Source organism: Dama dama, chromosome 9, assembly GCF_033118175.1.
Source record: "Dama dama isolate Ldn47 chromosome 9, ASM3311817v1, whole genome shotgun sequence".
NCBI lineage: Eukaryota > Metazoa > Chordata > Mammalia > Artiodactyla > Cervidae > Dama > Dama dama.
The window spans coordinates 5,172,171-5,191,600 of NC_083689.1; the positions used below are offsets into that span (position 1 = coordinate 5,172,171).

General features: G+C 37.4%; 1 protein-coding gene across 4 annotated transcripts in view; it reads right to left on the reverse strand.

Annotated features, from left to right (window-relative positions):
• Positions 1 to 13,971: 13,971 nt before the first annotated feature.
• CNOT6 (CCR4-NOT transcription complex subunit 6) overlaps positions 13,972 to 19,430 on the reverse strand; it is a 77,285-nt gene continuing 71,826 nt past the window's right edge. For all 4 annotated transcript variants that reach the window (XM_061149617.1, XM_061149615.1, XM_061149614.1 and 1 more), the window contains one exon: positions 13,972 to 18,453. In XM_061149617.1, coding sequence (XP_061005600.1) covers positions 18,241 to 18,453 — 213 coding nt within the window. In that variant the 3' untranslated portion in view covers positions 13,972 to 18,240. The remainder of the gene's footprint in view (positions 18,454 to 19,430) is intronic.

Below are 19,430 nucleotides of genomic sequence, written 5' to 3' on the forward strand. Positions count from 1 at the left end.
CTTTAATATCTTATTTTGCCAATTTGAGTTTGTAACCATGTAAGTGTTTTACAAGACTAAAAATAATTAAAGCAACATCAAAAAATTTTAAAAAAGAAACAAGAATATCCACAGGCATATCAAAAGATGCTCAAAATGGCTAATCATCAGAGAAATACAAATTAAAACTACAATGAAATACCACTTCACATCTGAAATACCACCACACAAACTAGTGACAGAGAATATAGCCAATATGTTGTAATAGCTGTAAGTAAAATGTAACCTTTAAAAATTGTGAATCACTATGTTGTACACCTAAAACTTATGTAATGCTGTACATCAACTATACCTCAATATAAATAAATAAAACTAGGTGTCACACATGAAAAGATGCTTAGCATTGATAGTCATCAAAGAAAGGCAAATTAAAAGTCACAGTGAGATACCACCTCACATCTGTCAGAAAGACCACAAATAATAAATGTTGGTGAGGATGTAGAGAAAAAAGAACCTTCATACATAGTTGGTAAGAATGTAAACCAATGGAAGTGGAAAACAGAATGTAGATTTCTCAAAAAAGTAAAAATAGAACTTCCATATGATCCAGTAATTCCACTCCTTGGTATATCTGAGGAAGATGAAAACACCAATTCGAAAGACATATACACCCCAATGTTCAGAGCAGCATTATTTACAATAGCCAAGACATGAAAGTTGGCAACCTAAGTGTCCATCAACAGACAAATAAATAAAGATATGATAGATATACACACAAGGGGACATTACTCAACCATAGAAAAAAGAATGAACTTCTGCCATTTGCAAGAATGTGGGTGCCGCTAGAGGATATTACCCTTAGTGAAATAAGTCAGACAGAGAAAGACAAATATCGCACACTATCATTTATGTGTGTAACCTACAAAATAAAATGAATGAATATAACAAAACAGAAACAGACTCATACATAGAGAGAGGAAACCAGCAGTTACCAGGGGGGAAGAGGAGTGGGAGGAGGAGCAAGACTGGGGTAGGCAATTAAGAGGCACAAACTATTACTTACAAAATAAATAAGCAACAAAGATATATTGTGCAGCACATAGAAATATAGCCGCTGTTCTCAGAAGTGGGATTGCTGGGTCGCGTGGCAGTTCTATTTCCAGTTTTTTAAGAAATCTCCACACTGTTCTCCATAGTGGCTGTATTAGTTTGCATTCCCACCAACAGTGTAAGAGGGTTCGGGATGGGGAATACATGTAACTGCATGGCTGATTCATGTCAATGTATGACAAAACCCACTGCAATGTTGTGAAGTAATTAGCCTCCAACTAATACAAATAAATGGGGAAAAAAAAGAAAAAAAAAGAAATATAGACACTATTCTGTAATAACTTTATTTTGTTTATTTTTTGGCTACACTGCATGGCTTATAGGATCATATTTCCCTAATCAGGAATTGAATCCAGGCCACTATAGTGAAAGCATCAAGTCCTAACCACTGGACTGCCAGGGAATCTCCTGTAATAATTTTAAAAGAACTATGATCTATAAAAATTTGCCTCACTGTTGTGTACAATTGAAACTAATACAATATTGTAAAATCAACTACACATCAATTGAAAAAAATTTAAAGAAACATACAAACCAAATCTTGTTTCCAGTGGTGGTATAATCAGCAGAAAGAAACTATTTCAAGTAACATGAAAATGCAGTAATTTGGGACTCTGCATCCTGCACCCCAAGAACAAGAACTGTAAAAACAATGAAATTTTCTGGTTGGTGGCATTGCTATACTGAGGCCATTCTTTGCATATTCTAAGCCAAATGAGTAATTATGTTAGTGTCATTGAAACCTGGGGATTCCCTGGTATCTCAGCTGGTAAAGAATCCGCCTGCAATGCAGGAAACTCCGGTTTGATTCCTGGGTCAGGATGATCCGCTGGAGAAGGGAAAGGCTACCCACTCCAGTATTCTTGGGCTTCCCTGGTGGCTCAGATGGTAAAGAATTCGCTTGCAATGCGGGAGACCTGGGTTCATTCCCTGGGTTGGAAAGATCCTCTGGAGAAAGTAACAGCTACCCACTCCAGTATTCTGGCCCAGAGAATTCCGTGGACTATGCAGTAGATAAAATTCATTAAGCTTGTTCAAATCCATATGATTTTGATATGGGGGAAATTGTGTAGTAACAGAGATACAAGGAAATCAACTCAGTGTTCTGAAAACTGATAAACATTTTTTAAAAATGCTTATCACTTTGAAATACATACTGAAATATTTACAGATTAAATGATATGATGTCTGGACGTTGCTTTGAAATAACCCAGGGTGTACACAATAGATAGGCTAGTTGAAACAAGATTAGTTATGTAGTGGTAATTGAAGCTTGATGATGGGTGAATCAAGTTCATTCAGTTGTTCTCTGCACTATAGCATATGTTGGAAACATTTCAAAATACAAAGTCAAAAAAATTAAAAGATTGAAAGTGAGAGAATATATGCAGCATACATAGTTGATAAAAGATAAGTATCCTGAGTATGCAAAGAATTATGCATCAACCAGAAAAGGGCAAAACACTCAATAGGTATAAAATCATAAGAGGAACCTGAAATATAATTGAAAACACAGTGAAATATCATTATACCTACCAGACTGCCAAAAATTAAAAATCAGACGAAAACAAGCATTGACTAAGTTGTGGTGAAGTCCGGCATGCCTTCACCACATGGAGTCCCAAACGGTTAGACACAACTTAGCGACTGAACAACAGCAAGGTATGGAAGGATAAAAAAAATCTCACATACTGCTAATGGGAGAGTAAATGGGAACAAACACTTTGAACAAAGTTAAGCATACCTAGTAAGTCAAACATGTGCTTGCTTTACCACCTAGCAATTCCAACCCTCAAGTTAACACTTCAGAGAAGCTCTTGTACTCCAACACCTACCAGAATGTTTAGAGCAGAATGATTTTTAAGAGCAGGGGTAGGTAAGGAGGAAGTAAACTAGAAATAACAACACAAAGACACTTGCAGAGAAGAATGAATAAATATATTTTGGAATATTCACAAAATATAGTATCATATACAGTGAAAACAAATTAGTTATTACAACCACATGTATTAACATGAATGAATCTCAAAAATGTAGTGACCAAAGAATTCAAGTCCCAGAAGAAATCATACAAAATGATTTCATTTGTCAACTACAAGTAGAAATTCGCTATCGACATCTTCAAAGACTATTGAAATATGTACTGCTTCAGCTGCTGATTTTCAACACCCCGCTGCAAGGAGCTCAAGACAGAGAGCAGAAATGAGGCACTCTGTGCTCTGGGAAAACTGGCAGAACAGGTTTTCAGATAGTTAGATACTTTCAGGAGCAACATTATGAACCCAATTCTTCTATATACTCATATCTAGAAAAGCATTAAAATCCTTCATGGTGACACCTGCTCCTCGTGAATAGCAGAAACCTGCGAAAAAAGTTTGTGCTTGATTGCATGTATTCCCGCTTCACCAAAACGATCCTCCCTGCCCCACCCTGCCTCTTTGGAGCAGTTTCTCAGGGCTGTCTGCGGTGCTGTCTGAGGGCTACAGTCCTCATTTTGCCCTCAAATAAAATGTAACTCACAGCCTTTACATTGTGCATTTTTTAAGTTGAAAGTTCTACAGTGACCATGAAGGACCCACAGTGGACGTCTCTCCTTCACCTGAACTCTAAGAAGGACTGGAGTCTTTGTAGCAGCAGAGGCCCTCGTGCCCATCTGCCTCCTCAGAAAGTCCAGAGAAACTTGGGTAAGTCTGTCCTGATTCTTGGATCTCTCATACTGGGTGATGATCCTGAGCTTTATTTGGTGTTGCATATCAGATATCTGCCCCCTACCAGTTGAAAGAAACTGGTGAGTCTTTCCAGTGGAAACTGGGGGTGGTGGTGGTGCTGGTTGAAAGTTACCAGGGAATACCTACCCAGGTGAAAGATACTGGGGGGACAGGCTTGACTGAAAGATTTCAGAGTTTACTCCGTTGTAGGAGACAGTTGTCTTGGCTGAGTGGTTAGGTAAGAGGCTGACTTGGCAATCTTCCTCAATTCAGCTGCCTTAATAGAATTAGTCAAGATAAAAGGGAAGATGTGAGAACTTTGCTCTGAAGAAAAGTGACAAGACTCCTAGCAGGTTCTGGCTTTCTCAGGCAACTGAAAAATTTACAGGAGTGGTGGAGGCAGAGTCCTCATACTGTGCAGTGGTCCCAGAGGGAAACCCACTCATTAATTAAACCACTTGCTCATCGGGGATCACAAATAACAATTGCATTCAATGATCCAACCACCCATGTTGGTCTTAAGCTGCCGAGGGAAAAACCAAGACATGTAAGAGGGCTGAAATGACTCTGTAGAGAGTGATGACTAGAGGAGATAAACTCACAAGCAGCACACTGGTCCACCACACAATTTCACTAGTAAATTTCATCCCTGGCAAATTCAACTTTAAAATGGGAAATAGCACCTCTCAAACACATAAATAAGGGCCATCAGACAGTCAACCTCTAACTAACACTTTGTCCAGGGTTATGTACACATAAAACTCATACTTACAAGTACCTAATTAATTGGGAAAATTATACCAAAGACGATGTCAGCCCAAAATGGCCAAATTGAGGTTCTTTTGATATTCCAACATTGATATTTTTGCACATACATTAGATAATGCTGGCCATAAGATCAACATACTGAATGGATTGGTATTTTGATTTATATTTAGAAGTTTCTAAAAGAGGAAATGATGGAGTAACTTCTTTGCAGGAAACCGAGATTGCTTGAAACTATATCAGAATTTAAAAAGGTCATTGGAAGTACTCTCTGTCTGTCCATCCCATGTATCTTCTTCTATTTGAATTGCCTGGCCCAGACACTATCTTTTTTTTCTCCTCCAACTCTTCAGCCTGCTGCTGCTCCCCTTTCTCCAGCAAAGGAGAATTTTAAAAATCAGAAGTGATTACAGTTCCCTTTAAGGAGAAGCCTTTCATAGGAAGAGGTGACCTGTCTTTAGTCCTTATGTACACACCCTGGACCCAAACAGAACCTAGAGCTTAGCCTTAGCTAAGTCAGGATGCATTGGAATTTGCTAAGGAATTTGAGTTAACCACCCAGTCTAATGGCAGTGGGTATTCAAATCTATTAATATATCAACTAATACAGTTGTTGGACTGCAATGATATCCAACCGGTTCATCCTAAAGGAGATCAGTCCTGGGTTTTCATTGGAAGGACTGATGTTGAAGCTAAAACTCCAATACTTTGGCCACCTCATGTGAAGAGTTGACTCATTGGAAAAGACCCTGATGCTGGGAGGGGCTGGGGGCAGGAGGAGAAGGGGACGACAGAGGATGAGATGGCTGGATGGCATCACCGACTCGATGGACATGGGTTTGAGTAAATTCCAGGAGTTGGTGATGGACAGGGAGGCCTGGCGTGCTGTGATTCATGGGGTCGCAAAGAGTCGGACACGACTGAGTGACTGAACTGAACTGAACTGAATACAGTTGTTAGTTTCTGAAAACAAAGCAAGGGAATGAATAAATAAAGCAGGAGGGGAAAATCCCTTAATGGATTTTGAACCACAGGCTTGCACTAAATGCAAGGAATTAGCACAGAAATTACTCAAACTTATCCCAGAGCTTTTTCAAAAAAATGTATACTGGACAGATTCAACAGTGCAAGAAAAGATCAGATGAATTAATTCTGAACTATTGTGAAATGTTTGAAAAAACTTTAAAGCAATATTCTGACTTGACATTTAAATCATTTTCTAACCACCAAAATGATCCTTTGCTTAACTACACCTCTTAGATGGAGGATTTGAACCTAGATGAGTATTTGGCTAGTCTAGTCAAAAGACAGTCTAAGTTGGTCAGAGTTATATAAACATGTCCTTATTACACTGGCTGACCAACTTTTCACAATCATTAAGAAAAAATGGGGTACCTACAACAATTATGAACCTTCAGTTATGCCAATTAAATACACATTTTATTGGCATATGGCTGCTCATAGTGGTCTCTTATGATCCTTTGTATTTCTGTGCTATCTGTTGTAACTTCTTTTTCACTTTTAATTTTATTGAGTCTTCTCTCCCTGCCTTTATTTTATTTTTGATGAGTCTGGCTAATGGTTTGTCTATTTCATTTATCTTCTCAAAGAACCAGCTATTGGTTTTTGCTGATCTTTGCTATAGCTTCCTTCATTTCTTTTCCCTTTATTTTTGCTCTAATTGTTATGATTTCTTTCCTTCTACAAACTTTGAGGGTTTTTTTTTTTCTTCTTTTTCTAGATGCTTCAGGTGAAAGGTTAGGTTTTTATTTGATGTCTCTCTTGTTACTTGAGGTAGGCTTGAATTGGTATGAACTTCCCTCTTAGCACTGCTTTTATTGAACCCCATAGGCTTTGGGTTGTTGTGTTTTCATTGCCATTTGTTTTTAGGCATAGTTTGAATTTCCTTTTTGATTTCTTCAGTGAACTGTTGGTTATCCAGAAGCATGTTGTTTAGCCTCCATGTGTTCGTGTTTTTATAATTTTTTTCTGTAGTTGATACCTAATCTTACAGTGTGTGATCAGAAAAGATGCTTGAACTGATTTCAGTGTTTTAAAATTCACCAAGGCTTGATTTGTGGCCCAGGATGTGATCTATCCTGGAGAATGTTCCATGTACACTTGAGCAAAAGGTGGACTCCATCGTTTTGGGGTGAAATGCCCTTTAGATGTTGGTTAGGCCCAACTGGTCCAATGTATCATTTAAGCTTCTGTTTCCTTGTTAATTTTCTGTCTGGATGATCTGTCCATTGTTGTGAGTGGAGTATCATCATTTCAGTCAGTTTAGTCGCTCAGTCGTGTCCAACTCTTTGCGACCCCATGAATCGCAGCACGCCAGGCCTCCCTGTCCATCACCAACTCCTGGAGTTTACTCAAACTCATGCCCATCGAGTCGGTGATGCCATCCAGCCATCTCATCCTCTGTCGTCCCCTTCTCCTCCTGCCCCCAATCCCTCCCAGCACTAGGGTCTTTTCCAATGAGTCAGCTCTTTGCATGAGGTGGCCAAAGTATTGGAGTTTCAGCTTCAGCATCAGTCCTTCCAATGAACACCCAGGACTGATCTCCTTTAGGATGGACTGGTTGGATCTCCTTGCAGTCCAAGGGACTCTCAAAAGTCTTCTCCAACACCACAGTTCAAAAGCAAGTCCTCGGTGCTCAGCTTTCTTTATAGTCCAACTCTCTTACCCATACATGACCACTGGAAAAACCATAGTCTTGACTAGACGGAACTTTGGAGGCAAAGTAATGTCTCTGCTTTTTAATATGCTATCTAGGTTGGTCATAATTTTCCTTCCAAGGAGTAAGTGTCTTTTAATTTCATGGCTGCAATCATGATCTGCAGTGATTTTTGGAGCCCCAAAAAATAAAGTCTGACACTGTTTCCACTGTTTCCCCATCTATTTCCCATGAGGTGATGGGACCAGATGCCATGATCTTAGTTTTCTGAATGTTGAGCTTTAAGCCAACTTTTTCACTCTCCTCTTTCACTTTCATCAAGAGGCTCTTTAGTTCTTCTTCACTTTCTGCCATAAGGGTGGTGTCATCTGCATATCTGAGGTTATTGATATTTCTCCTGGCAATCTTGATTCCAGCTTGTGCTTCCTCCAGCCCAGAGTTTCTCATGAGAGTACTCTGCATATAAGTTAAATAAGCAGGGTGACAATATATAGCCTTGACGTACTCCTTTTCCTCTTTGGAACCAGCCTGTTATTCCATGTCCAGTTCTAACTGTTGCTTCCTGACCTGCATACAGATTTCTCAGGTGGTCTGGTATGCCCATCTCTTTCAGAATTTTCCACAGTTTATTGTGATTCACACAGTCAAAGGCTTTGGCATAGTCAATAGAGCAGAAATAGATGTTTTTCTGGAACTCTTGCTTTTTTGATGATCCAGTGGATGTTGGCAATTTGATCTCTGGTTCCTCTGCCTTTTCTAAAACCAGCTTGAACATCTGGAAGTTCCCGGTTCACATATTACTGAAGCCTGGCTTGGAGAATTTTGAGCGTTACTTTACTAGTATGTGAGATGAGTGCAATTGTGCGGTAGTTTGAGCATTCTTTGGGATTGCCTTTCTTTGGGATTGGAATGAAAACGGACCTTTTCTAGTCGTGTGGCCACTGCTGAGTTTTCCAAATTTGCTGGCATATTGAGTGCAGCACTTTCACAGCATCATCTTTCAGGATTTGAAATAGCTCAACTGGTATTCCATCACCTCCACTAGCTTTGTTCGTAGTGATGCTTCCTAAGGCCCACTTGACTCCAGGATGTCTGGCTCTAGGTGAGTGATCACACTGTGATTATCTGGGTCGTGATGATCTTTTTTGTACAGTTCTTCTGTGTATTCTTGCCACCTCTTCTTAATATCTTCTGCGGGGTTCTTATTTTTTCTTTAATCTAGACTTTTATACCTATAAATTTCCCTTTATGCAGCTTTGACTGCATCTCACCAGGTTTGGTGTTATCCTTTTTCATTTATTTCAAAGTGTTGCTAATTTCTCTTTTTTCATTTGACCCTTTGGTTTTTAGGAGTGTATTGTTTAATTTCTATATATTCCCAAAGTTCCATACATTTCCAAAGTATCTAACTTCATGATGACTAGAGAATATACTTTTCATTTTAGTTCTTTTAAAATTTTGAAGCTTGTTTTTGATGTAGCCTATGGAATATTGAAGTCCCATGTGCACTAGAGAAGAATGTGTAATCTGGTATGGAGTGTTCTACAAGTATCTGTTGGATCTAGTTGCCTTGCAGTGTTGTTCAAGTCTCCCGTTTGTTGATCTCCCTGGTTCTATCCATTGAAAGTGGGTTAGTTGCTCAGTTGTGTCTGACTCTTTGTGATCCACGGAATTCTCTAGGCAAGAATACTAGAGTGGGTGGGTAGCCATTCCCTGCTCCAGGGGATCTTCCCAATGCAGGGATCAAACCAAGGTCCCCTGCATTGCAGGCAGATTTCTTTACCATCTGAGCCACCAGGGACTGGGGGTATTAAGTGTTTGGGCTTCCCTGGTAGTTGTGGTAAACAATCTGCCTGTGATCCCCTGGAGAAGAAAATGGCAGTCCACTCCAGTATTCTTACCTGGAAAACCCCATGGACAGAGAAACGTGGTGGGGCACAGTCCACTGGGTCACAAAGGATCTGATAAAACTTAGAGACTAAACAGCAACAGTAATTTGTGTCCAACTATCCTTGTTGAATTGTTCATTATTCCCTTCCATTTTGTCAGTTTGCTTCACGTAGTTTGGGGTTGCTTATCATTGGCGCTGCTCATGGTTATAAAATGCCTCCTTTTATTTCTATTAGCATATTTTGTTTTTAAGCCCATTATATGTTAGTATAGCCACTCCAACTTTCTGATAGTGTTTGCCGAACACTTTTTCCCATCCTTTTACTTTCACTATCTGTATCTTTAAACCTAAAGTATGTCTCCTATACACAGCAAATAGTTGGATCATGTTTATCTTTATCCAGTCTGATCTTTTGTGTTTTGATAGGAGCAATTCATCCCCATTTAACATTATTGGACTTAGGTCCACCATTTTACTTTTTTTCACTGTCTCATGCTTTTTGTTGTTGTTCATTTATTCCTTTTTGCATTAAGTATTCTACAGTATAACACTTTAATTTTTATAAATTTTGCTCTCAATTTCATAATTAAGTTCATAGTTGAAAAAGTAGACTCATGTATCCAAATTGCTTGAAATATTCTTGTTTTCCCACAACTGAATCAACTACTTGAAAATCATTAAGACATTTCTTTTTGGATCCATAGCAACAAATATTTTTTAGAAGAACCTATTTGACTTTTTAGCAAAAGGTTATCAATTTTTCTCCAAATTAATAACATTTCAAGTATCAATCCTTGTCAACTCTAGATTAAATCAAATTTAAAAAGGTATTTGCATAATTTGCAAAGAAACTCTAAACTTATTTAATATCAGCACCGTGCTTCAATTTTTTCTGGTAGCTTTTGTTGCAAACTTACAAAATGCCTGATTACAATGAAAATTTTAAACAATGTCAAAAAATATGTACCATCAGCATTTCTTGATCTGTATCATGATGCTTCAACATAAACTTTTGTACCTGGCTGTGAATGTGACAGATTTTTCCTTTCCTTGGAGTTTCAGTACTGGTTCACTAATATAGTCTGTGATATAGGCAAGAAAATGTGTATTATACCGCCATGTTTTGCTTTTGATTACTGGATGTTTGGCAAGAAAATCCAAAATTGGAATTAACAGAACAATAAATCATTGTTAAGAAATTAACAATTCAACCAATGAGCATTAAGGTAGACAAGATCATTAAATTGTCTTTATCAAAAACTGGTTCTGGCGCTTGGATTTGAACCTATATTCCGATCAAGTTTTGACAATTGTGACGTTGTTCAAAGAGTCTGTTTCAGAAAACTTATTTGCAATAAGCATCACTAGATGAAACAAAACAGTAAGAGAAATCCAGGCTTATTTTAAAAAATCATAAGAAATCCAGATCATTGACCTGACATAGCAGAAACACATTCTGTGGTGATAGGAACCTCTTTCTTCATATCTAGCAAAATTCCTCAGCAGATGTCAAAGATGCAAAAATATGCCACAAGTGATTTTTTTTTAGGCTGAGAAGTCACCTTTTTCGGGTACATTTGAAATTCAAGACAAAGCATACAAAGTGTTACCCGAGCAGTGTCTTTTACATCATAGCTCATCTAAAGCTAAAAAAAATATTGGGTTGGCCCAGAAGTTCATTCAGGTTTTTCTGTAACATCTTAAGGAAAAACCCAAGCATTTGGGGCAACCCAATACTTTCAATTTTGAATTAATTAATCTTTAGTACTATCAGAAAGGTCTTATAGTCTATAGGTGTAATCTGCTTAACTGAATATATTTCATCTTTGTAAAACATTGTCTCTTCTGCAATTTCCAACAAGATTTCCATAATATAAACCATAAATCCATCAAAAAATTTTCTTCTTTCCGTAAGTACAAGATCTTTTTTAGCTAGCCAAGGATATAAGTTCTCATCCTCTTACTGTTGGACTTTTATTTCTGACTTCAGGTGATTAATTTCATCCATACTTTTCTGTCTTTTTTTATTTAAAACAATCCAATATGCATTTGAACAAAATATATCTTAATATTGTTCATTTTATTACATTTTTTTGCACAGTTTTTCTTTTGCTCTGGTGCACAAGTTACAATTATTAATATTTCACTGTAAAATTTATATCTCCCAGTCTTTTCCAGTTGTGGTACTAGCTCAGTTCTCTATTAGTAGAACTGACTTTAAATTTAGCAATTTGTTCATATTTATTTTTGAACAAGAAAAAATAATTTAATGATATCAAAATGAATATAGGTATCTCAATTATTAATTGTGATTCACATAGGCACAGTGGCTTGTGCCGCTTGCATAGTGCATTCAGATGAACATGTTACTTTGGTGAGTAAATCATTGTTAGAACGTAACTAGTTCTTTGACATCAACTGCTGATGTGTTTATGTGTAGTATGAACAAGCACAGCGCAAGAGATAAAGGGAAATAAGGTCCTATCAAAATTAAGTTTCATTGAACAGAAAGCATTTTTACAGCTCAATTCACACTAGCCATATTTCAAGTGTTCAAACACCATGCGGTTAGAGGGTGCCACACTGAACAGTCTAATTCATTGCATGAGGGGAAACAAGTGGGTTTAGAATGGCTCGATTCCTCCCATTTAAGGGTTCCTCTACTGAAATATCTTCTAAAGAATAATCTTACCTAGTAATCTAGATTTTAAAAAGTCTTTTTATACATATGGCATTTTCAAGGACATAAAAAGCCTACAGGAAACAGGCTAAAACAATCAAATTAGCATCAAGTGCTATCTTCTATTACTTCCCAGGATTACTTAACTGTCTAGTAGAGGAACACAGGATCTCTTCTGCAGACTAAAATCTGAAGGAATTATAATGGGAAATGAAGTAAAATGAAACCTGAGAAAAAAAAGTTTGACTAAATGTTGTCAGGCCAGTTGAGGGCCTGAAAAACAAGGGCCTTGGTGGTAAAGATGGAAGAGATGTTGACTCAGGGGTTTTCTACTGGAAATAATCAATGAATGAACAAAATTCACTTACCTGTCTTTTCTCCCACAAGTAAGGCAGGAATCAAGTCTCTCCCTGATTCTATTTCCTAAATATGTCAAATTTCCCTTCTACTCTTACTGCCGTGCAATCTTCTCCTCAGCTTATCATATGACAAATGGACCACAAGAGAACCAGCTAACAGTCACTGTTTTAATCCACCCTCCATGGTACTGCTAGAAGGACCTTTCTAGAACACAAACTGACTAATGCTGCTCCCACTGAAAACCCTTTGTGGCTCTTTACCGCCACCTACAGGATGAAATTCAAACTTTAGTACATGCTTCAAAGTTCCAAGATGCCCACTGTGTTCCAGACGATACACTAGGGCACTTTCCACTGAAAGATCCTCACCATGTTAATATAATACATGCTAATTAACACAGCTCCTACTACATTAATACACCATGTTAATTAATATAGCTCCTATTGGACAGTAAACAAGCTCTTAGTCCTTTAAAACCAGCTTTACAGTCACCTCTGGAAGACCATGTAGACAGAGACTTGCTCCCTTCATACCTGGTATATCTTTAGCATATATTACACTAGATTATAATGACCCATGAACAACTTAAAGTCAGAGGACATGTCTGATAAATCTCTATTTTGAATCTAAACATGGGATTGAAAAGAAGAAATTCTAAATGAGTATTGATCAGTATGTATGTATGTCGCTCAGTCGTGTCTGACTCTGAGATCCCATGGACTATAGCCCGCAAGGCTCTTCTGTCCATGGAATTCTCCAGGCAAGAATACTGGGGTGGGTTGCCATTCCCTTCTCCAGGGGATCTTCCTGTCTCAGGAATCGAACCCGAGTCTCTCGAGCTGCAGGCAGATTCTTCACCAGGGAAGCCCGTTGATCAGTATAGTAGGAAAAGCAGATTAATGAAAACTCTGATTCATCAAAAGGGACCAAGTACACACAGTCCTCCCACTCATCAGGTCTGTTCAAAGTCACCACTAGGAAGCACCATGTTAATAGAGAGGGGAGAAAGTTATTTCCCATATAAAGCTCCGAATGTGAGCACATACCCCTCACATCTTCATCACTATGAATATTAAAAGGAAAGCAAGTCCTACGGTTTTGCAGATTTCTTCTGCCTGAATTTGATCACACCAGTGTCCCTTTTCGATGTCTTTCATGGACCATCCTTTCAAGAATTACACAAAGCTTGGGGAAAAAAAGTTACTAGCAGGATTGCCACGAAGGGGAGATACCAAAATCACCAGGGCTACAGGGATGAGAGTCAAAAGCCATTAATTAATTAATTAATGAAGCAGTCTCAGACCCCACAGCTTAAATTCACTTTACCAGTAAGCCTGAAAAGTATCTGGCAGTAAGAGCTCTTGGGATCACTTACAGTCATGCTGGTATAGCGAACAAAGTGTCTCATGACAGGCCCAAAATAATTCAATAGCTTTTGAATAGATTCAAGTTATTTGAAGAGTGCAGTTCAAAGAAAATGAGACAATGGACATCTCCCTACTCATTTGATTTAAAATGTTAATGTTGCTAAAATAACTGTAGAGACTGGTCTTCAGTCACCTTATAATCCCAGAGATCTTTCTTCATATCTAGCAAAACTCTTCTGTTATAGAGGTAAAATTATATATTAAGGATTATGTAGAAAATGCCTGCTTTAAAAACTGGACATCTCAGCAAACATTTTATCTAAATTGTGCTGTATTTTTAAAGGATTTTTTTCCCCCAGCATCTACATAAAAATTTACATTTATTTATTAAAGAAGTAGTTTCTAAAAAGTAAAGAGACGTAATGCTCTGAAGAGATGAGAAATCAGACATTTTAAAAGTTTATATATACAACAAAATATACATGTAACAATTAAAACATTTAATTAGTATAACCCCACCAATACAATGTTTGCTACTGTATTTAAAAGCATTTATTCAAAATATGTCAAGCTCATTCCAAAGGATGAAAGACACATGAGCCCATTTCTTATGCTACGAGGTATATGGTAACAACAACAAAAATCCTAAATGCAAAAGGACCATCAGTTGCCTAAATATAAAATTAATCTTTGGCAAAGATGTGTTACACAGGATAACACAGCAATAAGGAGATCCTTAATTTTACACCATCTCCCCATATCACGGCCCTGTTCACTCTTCCCTTTCAAAGAGTTACAACTCTGTTCCAGATAACTCAGAATTTTACATAGGTGGTCTGCTGATTAACATGTGTCTCCTCAAACCTCAGTACTACAACTATACAAATTACACTTTAAAAATATTTGAAACAGATAATTGAATTTATTGGTTGGCTATGAGTAGGAAAATACATCAGTAAAGAAAAGAGACCCTGTATATAAATATAATACTAGCTAGTTACAATGAAGGTTCCACTGAAAAGAACAGTAAAAGCCCTTGTTACCACCAGTCCATAGGTCATATTCAGTTTCCCATTACCCTTATTAAAGAGCTGCCTAGGCAAATGGGACATTCCTTGAGTTTAGTGCAGATAACGTGCTGGGTTTTGTTACATGAATGGTAAACAAAAGTTAGTCCAGTGCATTACATAATATAATGTACTGTGAATAAAGACTAGATACTCTATTTTAGACACTATTTCAATAGAACGGTTACTAAAATTTATGTAACCAAAAAGAGCATAGCGAACATCTTAAAACACTGTTTACAAGTGGGGGATAAACACTTGCTATAAACGTTCTTTGAATTCTCTGCAGCATCTCTACTAGGTATTCTTATTGTTTCATTAAAAGAACAAATCTGCTGTAAATTGTTCTTTTGCCCAGGATGGTTCTTGAACTTGTATAGCATAACCCCAAAACCTTAAAAGTTACTATGGAAATTCTGTAAGTTTAAGTAGTAAAAAGTGGAATACTAAAATTTCAATTTATTATTGAAAACTTGACGTCTTAGAAGAGCTTTGAAATTTTAATTTCAACATTTAAGAAGTGCATTCCACCCAATTTAATCATGTCCTTAGGTTTCAAAGTGCTAACTCAAGTTTTCCTGGTTGTCACCAAATCAAGTAAAATAGAAAACATTTCTTGGGAGTTGTTCCCTGCTTATCTTCTAGGACTGTTAAGTTGCAATCAACAATTTATTTCTACAACTTAAAATTATGCCATAAGTTAATTTTGATGAACATTATTTAAATTCTTAAAGCATAAATAAACAGCCACTAATACCATAAACTATACTTCAAGAGATTTTACAAGGAATTGAGCACCTCTGAATTTCTGATCATTAAAAAGAAAATATACCCCAAATTTTCTGCAAAATATTCATAAGATGGATTTATCCTGTAAGAACACTGAAATTACATTATGGCAACACCACATTAAATATATTTGTTACAGAATTTTTGAAGAAAATCTATACTGTGAAAACATACTATTTTTTTTTTTTTTTTTTACTCCATTTTAGAGAGTACGGATTACTGGAAATTATCCAGGACACAGAAAATATTTAAAACGCAAACCTTGCTTAACCAAAGTTTCAGTCTATTTTGGTGTGATCATTTATTCCCTATAGACTGAAAATATTTTTTCTCTTTTGAAGGTTATGGTTGTAAATCTACACTCCTGGTTCAATTTATCACTATCTAATAAGGTGGAGAAGCTGTTCAAACTGACCCACAGAATGCAGTATGCCTAGAAGAGGCAAGAACAAATATCTTCAAGACATAACCAGCCATTGTATCTCAGTATGCTGGTTCCAAATTAAAGTATTTTGTAGACAATAACAAATACACATGAAAATATTTTGTGTAAAGCTCAAACCTTTAGCATCTAACAAGTGCACTCTAGTTCCAGCATCTATGAAAAGAATACATCCTCCATTAAAAACAGAGTAAGTGCTTCTCCCCTTCTTCCATAAAGCTCAAGCAGTTTCCTTCATCTCATCAGTCCAACCAGCTCCAGCTCGCCTTTGCTGGAAATTGTCATGATGCACTACCAACACAGTGTTTAGGAAAAATGAGCAAACACACCTTTTATTCACACTTTACAAAAAACAAAAACCCAGAAAGAAGCCCTAAAGAAAGCTATGCATCAGTTCTGATCAGTAACACCAGCTTTCCCACGTACTGATTATAAACCAGATGTGTTTGGTGTCAGCACAACTTAGAACAAAAAGTGAAAAATAAAAACTATCACAACAAAATCTTAAAAAAAGAAAAGAAAAGCAAACCTCAAAGGAAAAACCAGGTCCCAGACAAAGATTCAAGATCAAAACCTTTTGTAGAATTTCTTTTTAAAGGAGAAAAAAAAAAAAAGAATCTTTTACTTAAACAGTATGTAATTTTATTTTCTCTTAGAATAAGCACATTTAAGTGCTGAACATTTTTCATAAAATTTTAAGTCATTATCCAAAATGACTCATTCTCTGTATAAAACCTGTTATTAACATTCAACAATTTCCTTCTTAACGCTCACTGGATACATGGCATCCTTTTGCTTCCCTGCCTGCAGCTGAAACAAAAGCACTCAGACCACGCTCCCTCTGAGTTCATTTGCTTTTTGAGAGAATGAATGGAGGCGAACAGAACATACAGGAGTTAACTTTGCAAAGTTAAAGCTGGCTTTCATCTCTATTCTACTAATGGCACTACAGGCAAAATACAAGGTATAATGTCTTTTATCTTGGTTGACATATTAAAATGACTTGGTCACTTTAAAAATGATCTGAAGTATTGTCTTGGGGACCTGTTTTGAAAATACATCTCATTTATTTTATACTGCTTCATAAATGGAAAATCACTTTTTTTCTTTTTTAAAAAAAGGGAATGATTTTTTAAAAACATGGAAACTAAGGAATACATGGAAAACAAAAAGGATTCACATGATAGTAGCACTCCGGGTGATGAGCAGCACCTGCAGTGACACCAGAAAGCAGTGCTTGGGTCTGGTAAACAAAGACCCGGGGTCCCCAGCCTAGGAACACGTTCCAAAATGCGATACTCGATGCTTCACAATGGAAAAAACCCACAGCTCGTACAAAAGGATTTTCATAAAACTCTCACAAATGTTAAACAGTATTTAAAAAATACAAAAGAGGATGCACAGATTTTCTCTGCATGCACAGGCAGTGCTTGGTGGGAACAAATTCAGGCAGGCACAGTGGAGATAGGACAAGAAGTGTCTCAAAAGGAGTTAAGAAGCTGTACCTAAGCAGCCATAATTTTTTAACTTAAAAAAGTTAAGGATTTAAAAACATCAGAATGTACATACATCAACCATTACACATTCAGTCCATAAATGCCTTCAGATCATTCACTACTCAGATTATCTGTCCTGGTAAATAGTTTTTTGTAAAAATCCAGGAATTCATAGGTAAGTTGTCTCTGGTCCAAGCAAATGTCCTAAAATTTAAACAGGGTTAAATTTAAAGAGCAATGTTCTCAATTTAAAAACAAAGTAGTACAAAAGGGCTAACAAAACCCTAACAGTGCAAATCATCAGCAGAGAAAGTCTGTTGCAACTTCTTTTACAAGCTTTATAACACATGAAACAGGTAAAAAAAACTTAGCCTTAGATTACAATACAATCATTTCCAAATCTGATTTTTTTTAGTACAAAATTTCATAAATCAGGTCTTTTGTGGATCATATACAATCATAAAGGCTAAATTCAAATTCTATATTTTACAAACAAGTCTGAAAAAGGAGGGAGTAAAGTATGAAAGAATGATCTCTGGATGTTATTACTGGCCTCAAAAAAGTAGTGCTACAGATTTCTGTGCAAAGAGAATATGCTGTTCAGTTTCCTATTTCAAGGCATGAAAATATTATATTGGATAGAAGAAACAGGAAAATTATTTGCAACAAATTAAAGATAGGTGCAAACACACCAATCCCTGTCTAACAGTATATAAAGCATACTGGGCTCAGAATTTGTTTGCTAGCACCTGGCTTTCATACTATATCCTTATCAAATGATCAGACTGAAAACTCAAATCATCATTAAGAAAAAACAAATAAATCTTAGTGGCCATACCTCACTCCCCTATATTCAGAATTTTTACAAGTTCACGAGTAAAACTGAGGTCATCCTCTGAAGGTACTTGACTACCTCCTGCCAGGAAGGTGAACGCCATTAACCTGGGGCAGGAGAGGCAGCAAGAGCTCCAGTTGTGCAAAAAGTGAGAAGTGGTCCGAGGGGATGAGGGGGTGCGGGCAGCCGCTGATGTTGTTCTCAACCAGCCAGTGGTGGTCCAGAGGCCCCAGGATGCCTAGAGTGTTCAGCTGAGGTTTAGAATAGAAGATGTAGTCAATTATACCCTGGAAAACAGAAGGCAAAAAGAAAAATAAGAAAATGACACACAAAATGACACTGAAATGCTGAGAACTTTCAAGACACACCTTAGTCATGTTTGGTAAACAAAGAAACTTACTAGCCTGTAGAAAAAGGCAGTTATTACAAAGACCAAATGGCATCCCCAAATGGAGAATGAAGAAACCTTACGGATGGCAACCATTCTTCCTCCTATCTAGATCGTTTCAAAATCTGTAACGAGACCTAAAGAACCCTTCACGACATGGCCTCTGCTGCTGCTTCCTAACTTAATTTGTGACACTTTTCCTTGCTCACTACCCCACTGCCGTACTAGCTCTTTTTGGGGAAGGAGGGAGGGGGTGTGAACTGAGGTACCTTTCTTGGAAGTGATAAGCTCCATCCTCCTCCAGGGCCTCCTCACATGTCTGGAACACTTTCTTCTACTTGTCACCTGGCTAAATCCTTCTTAACCTTCAAGTGCCAAATTTAATTACTTTCCCAAGGCCTTCTGGAATCCTACCCTCATCCACTTAAAGCTCCTACCACCTGATTTTTTCACTTGCTAATGCACACCCTAAAGTGTAACTATACACTCATTCGTGTGGCTGAGATCTACCTTTCCCACCAGACCATGATTTCAAAAAGGCCCAAGCACACCTCTGCCCTCCACACCTTCAGCAGCACTCAGGCACAGCATCCGGCACACAGCTAGGATACTCTTAGTTTGCTCCTCTCTGTCCAGTAACTGTAACTTTAACAGTCTGTCCTTTACATGCTCTTGGCCAAAAGTATTTTAGCACGTTCGAAATTCTTCCTAACTTTGTACCAGTAACAGTAGTCAGAAGGGAAACAGCTCTAATCTCTCCTGCCTTTTGGTTATCATCCTCCCCTCTTCTGCCATCAACCTCCTTGAAATGAAAATCTGTAGCTGGTTTTTTCTCTCATTGCTCACTCTTCAACTCATTGGATTCTAGTTTCTCTG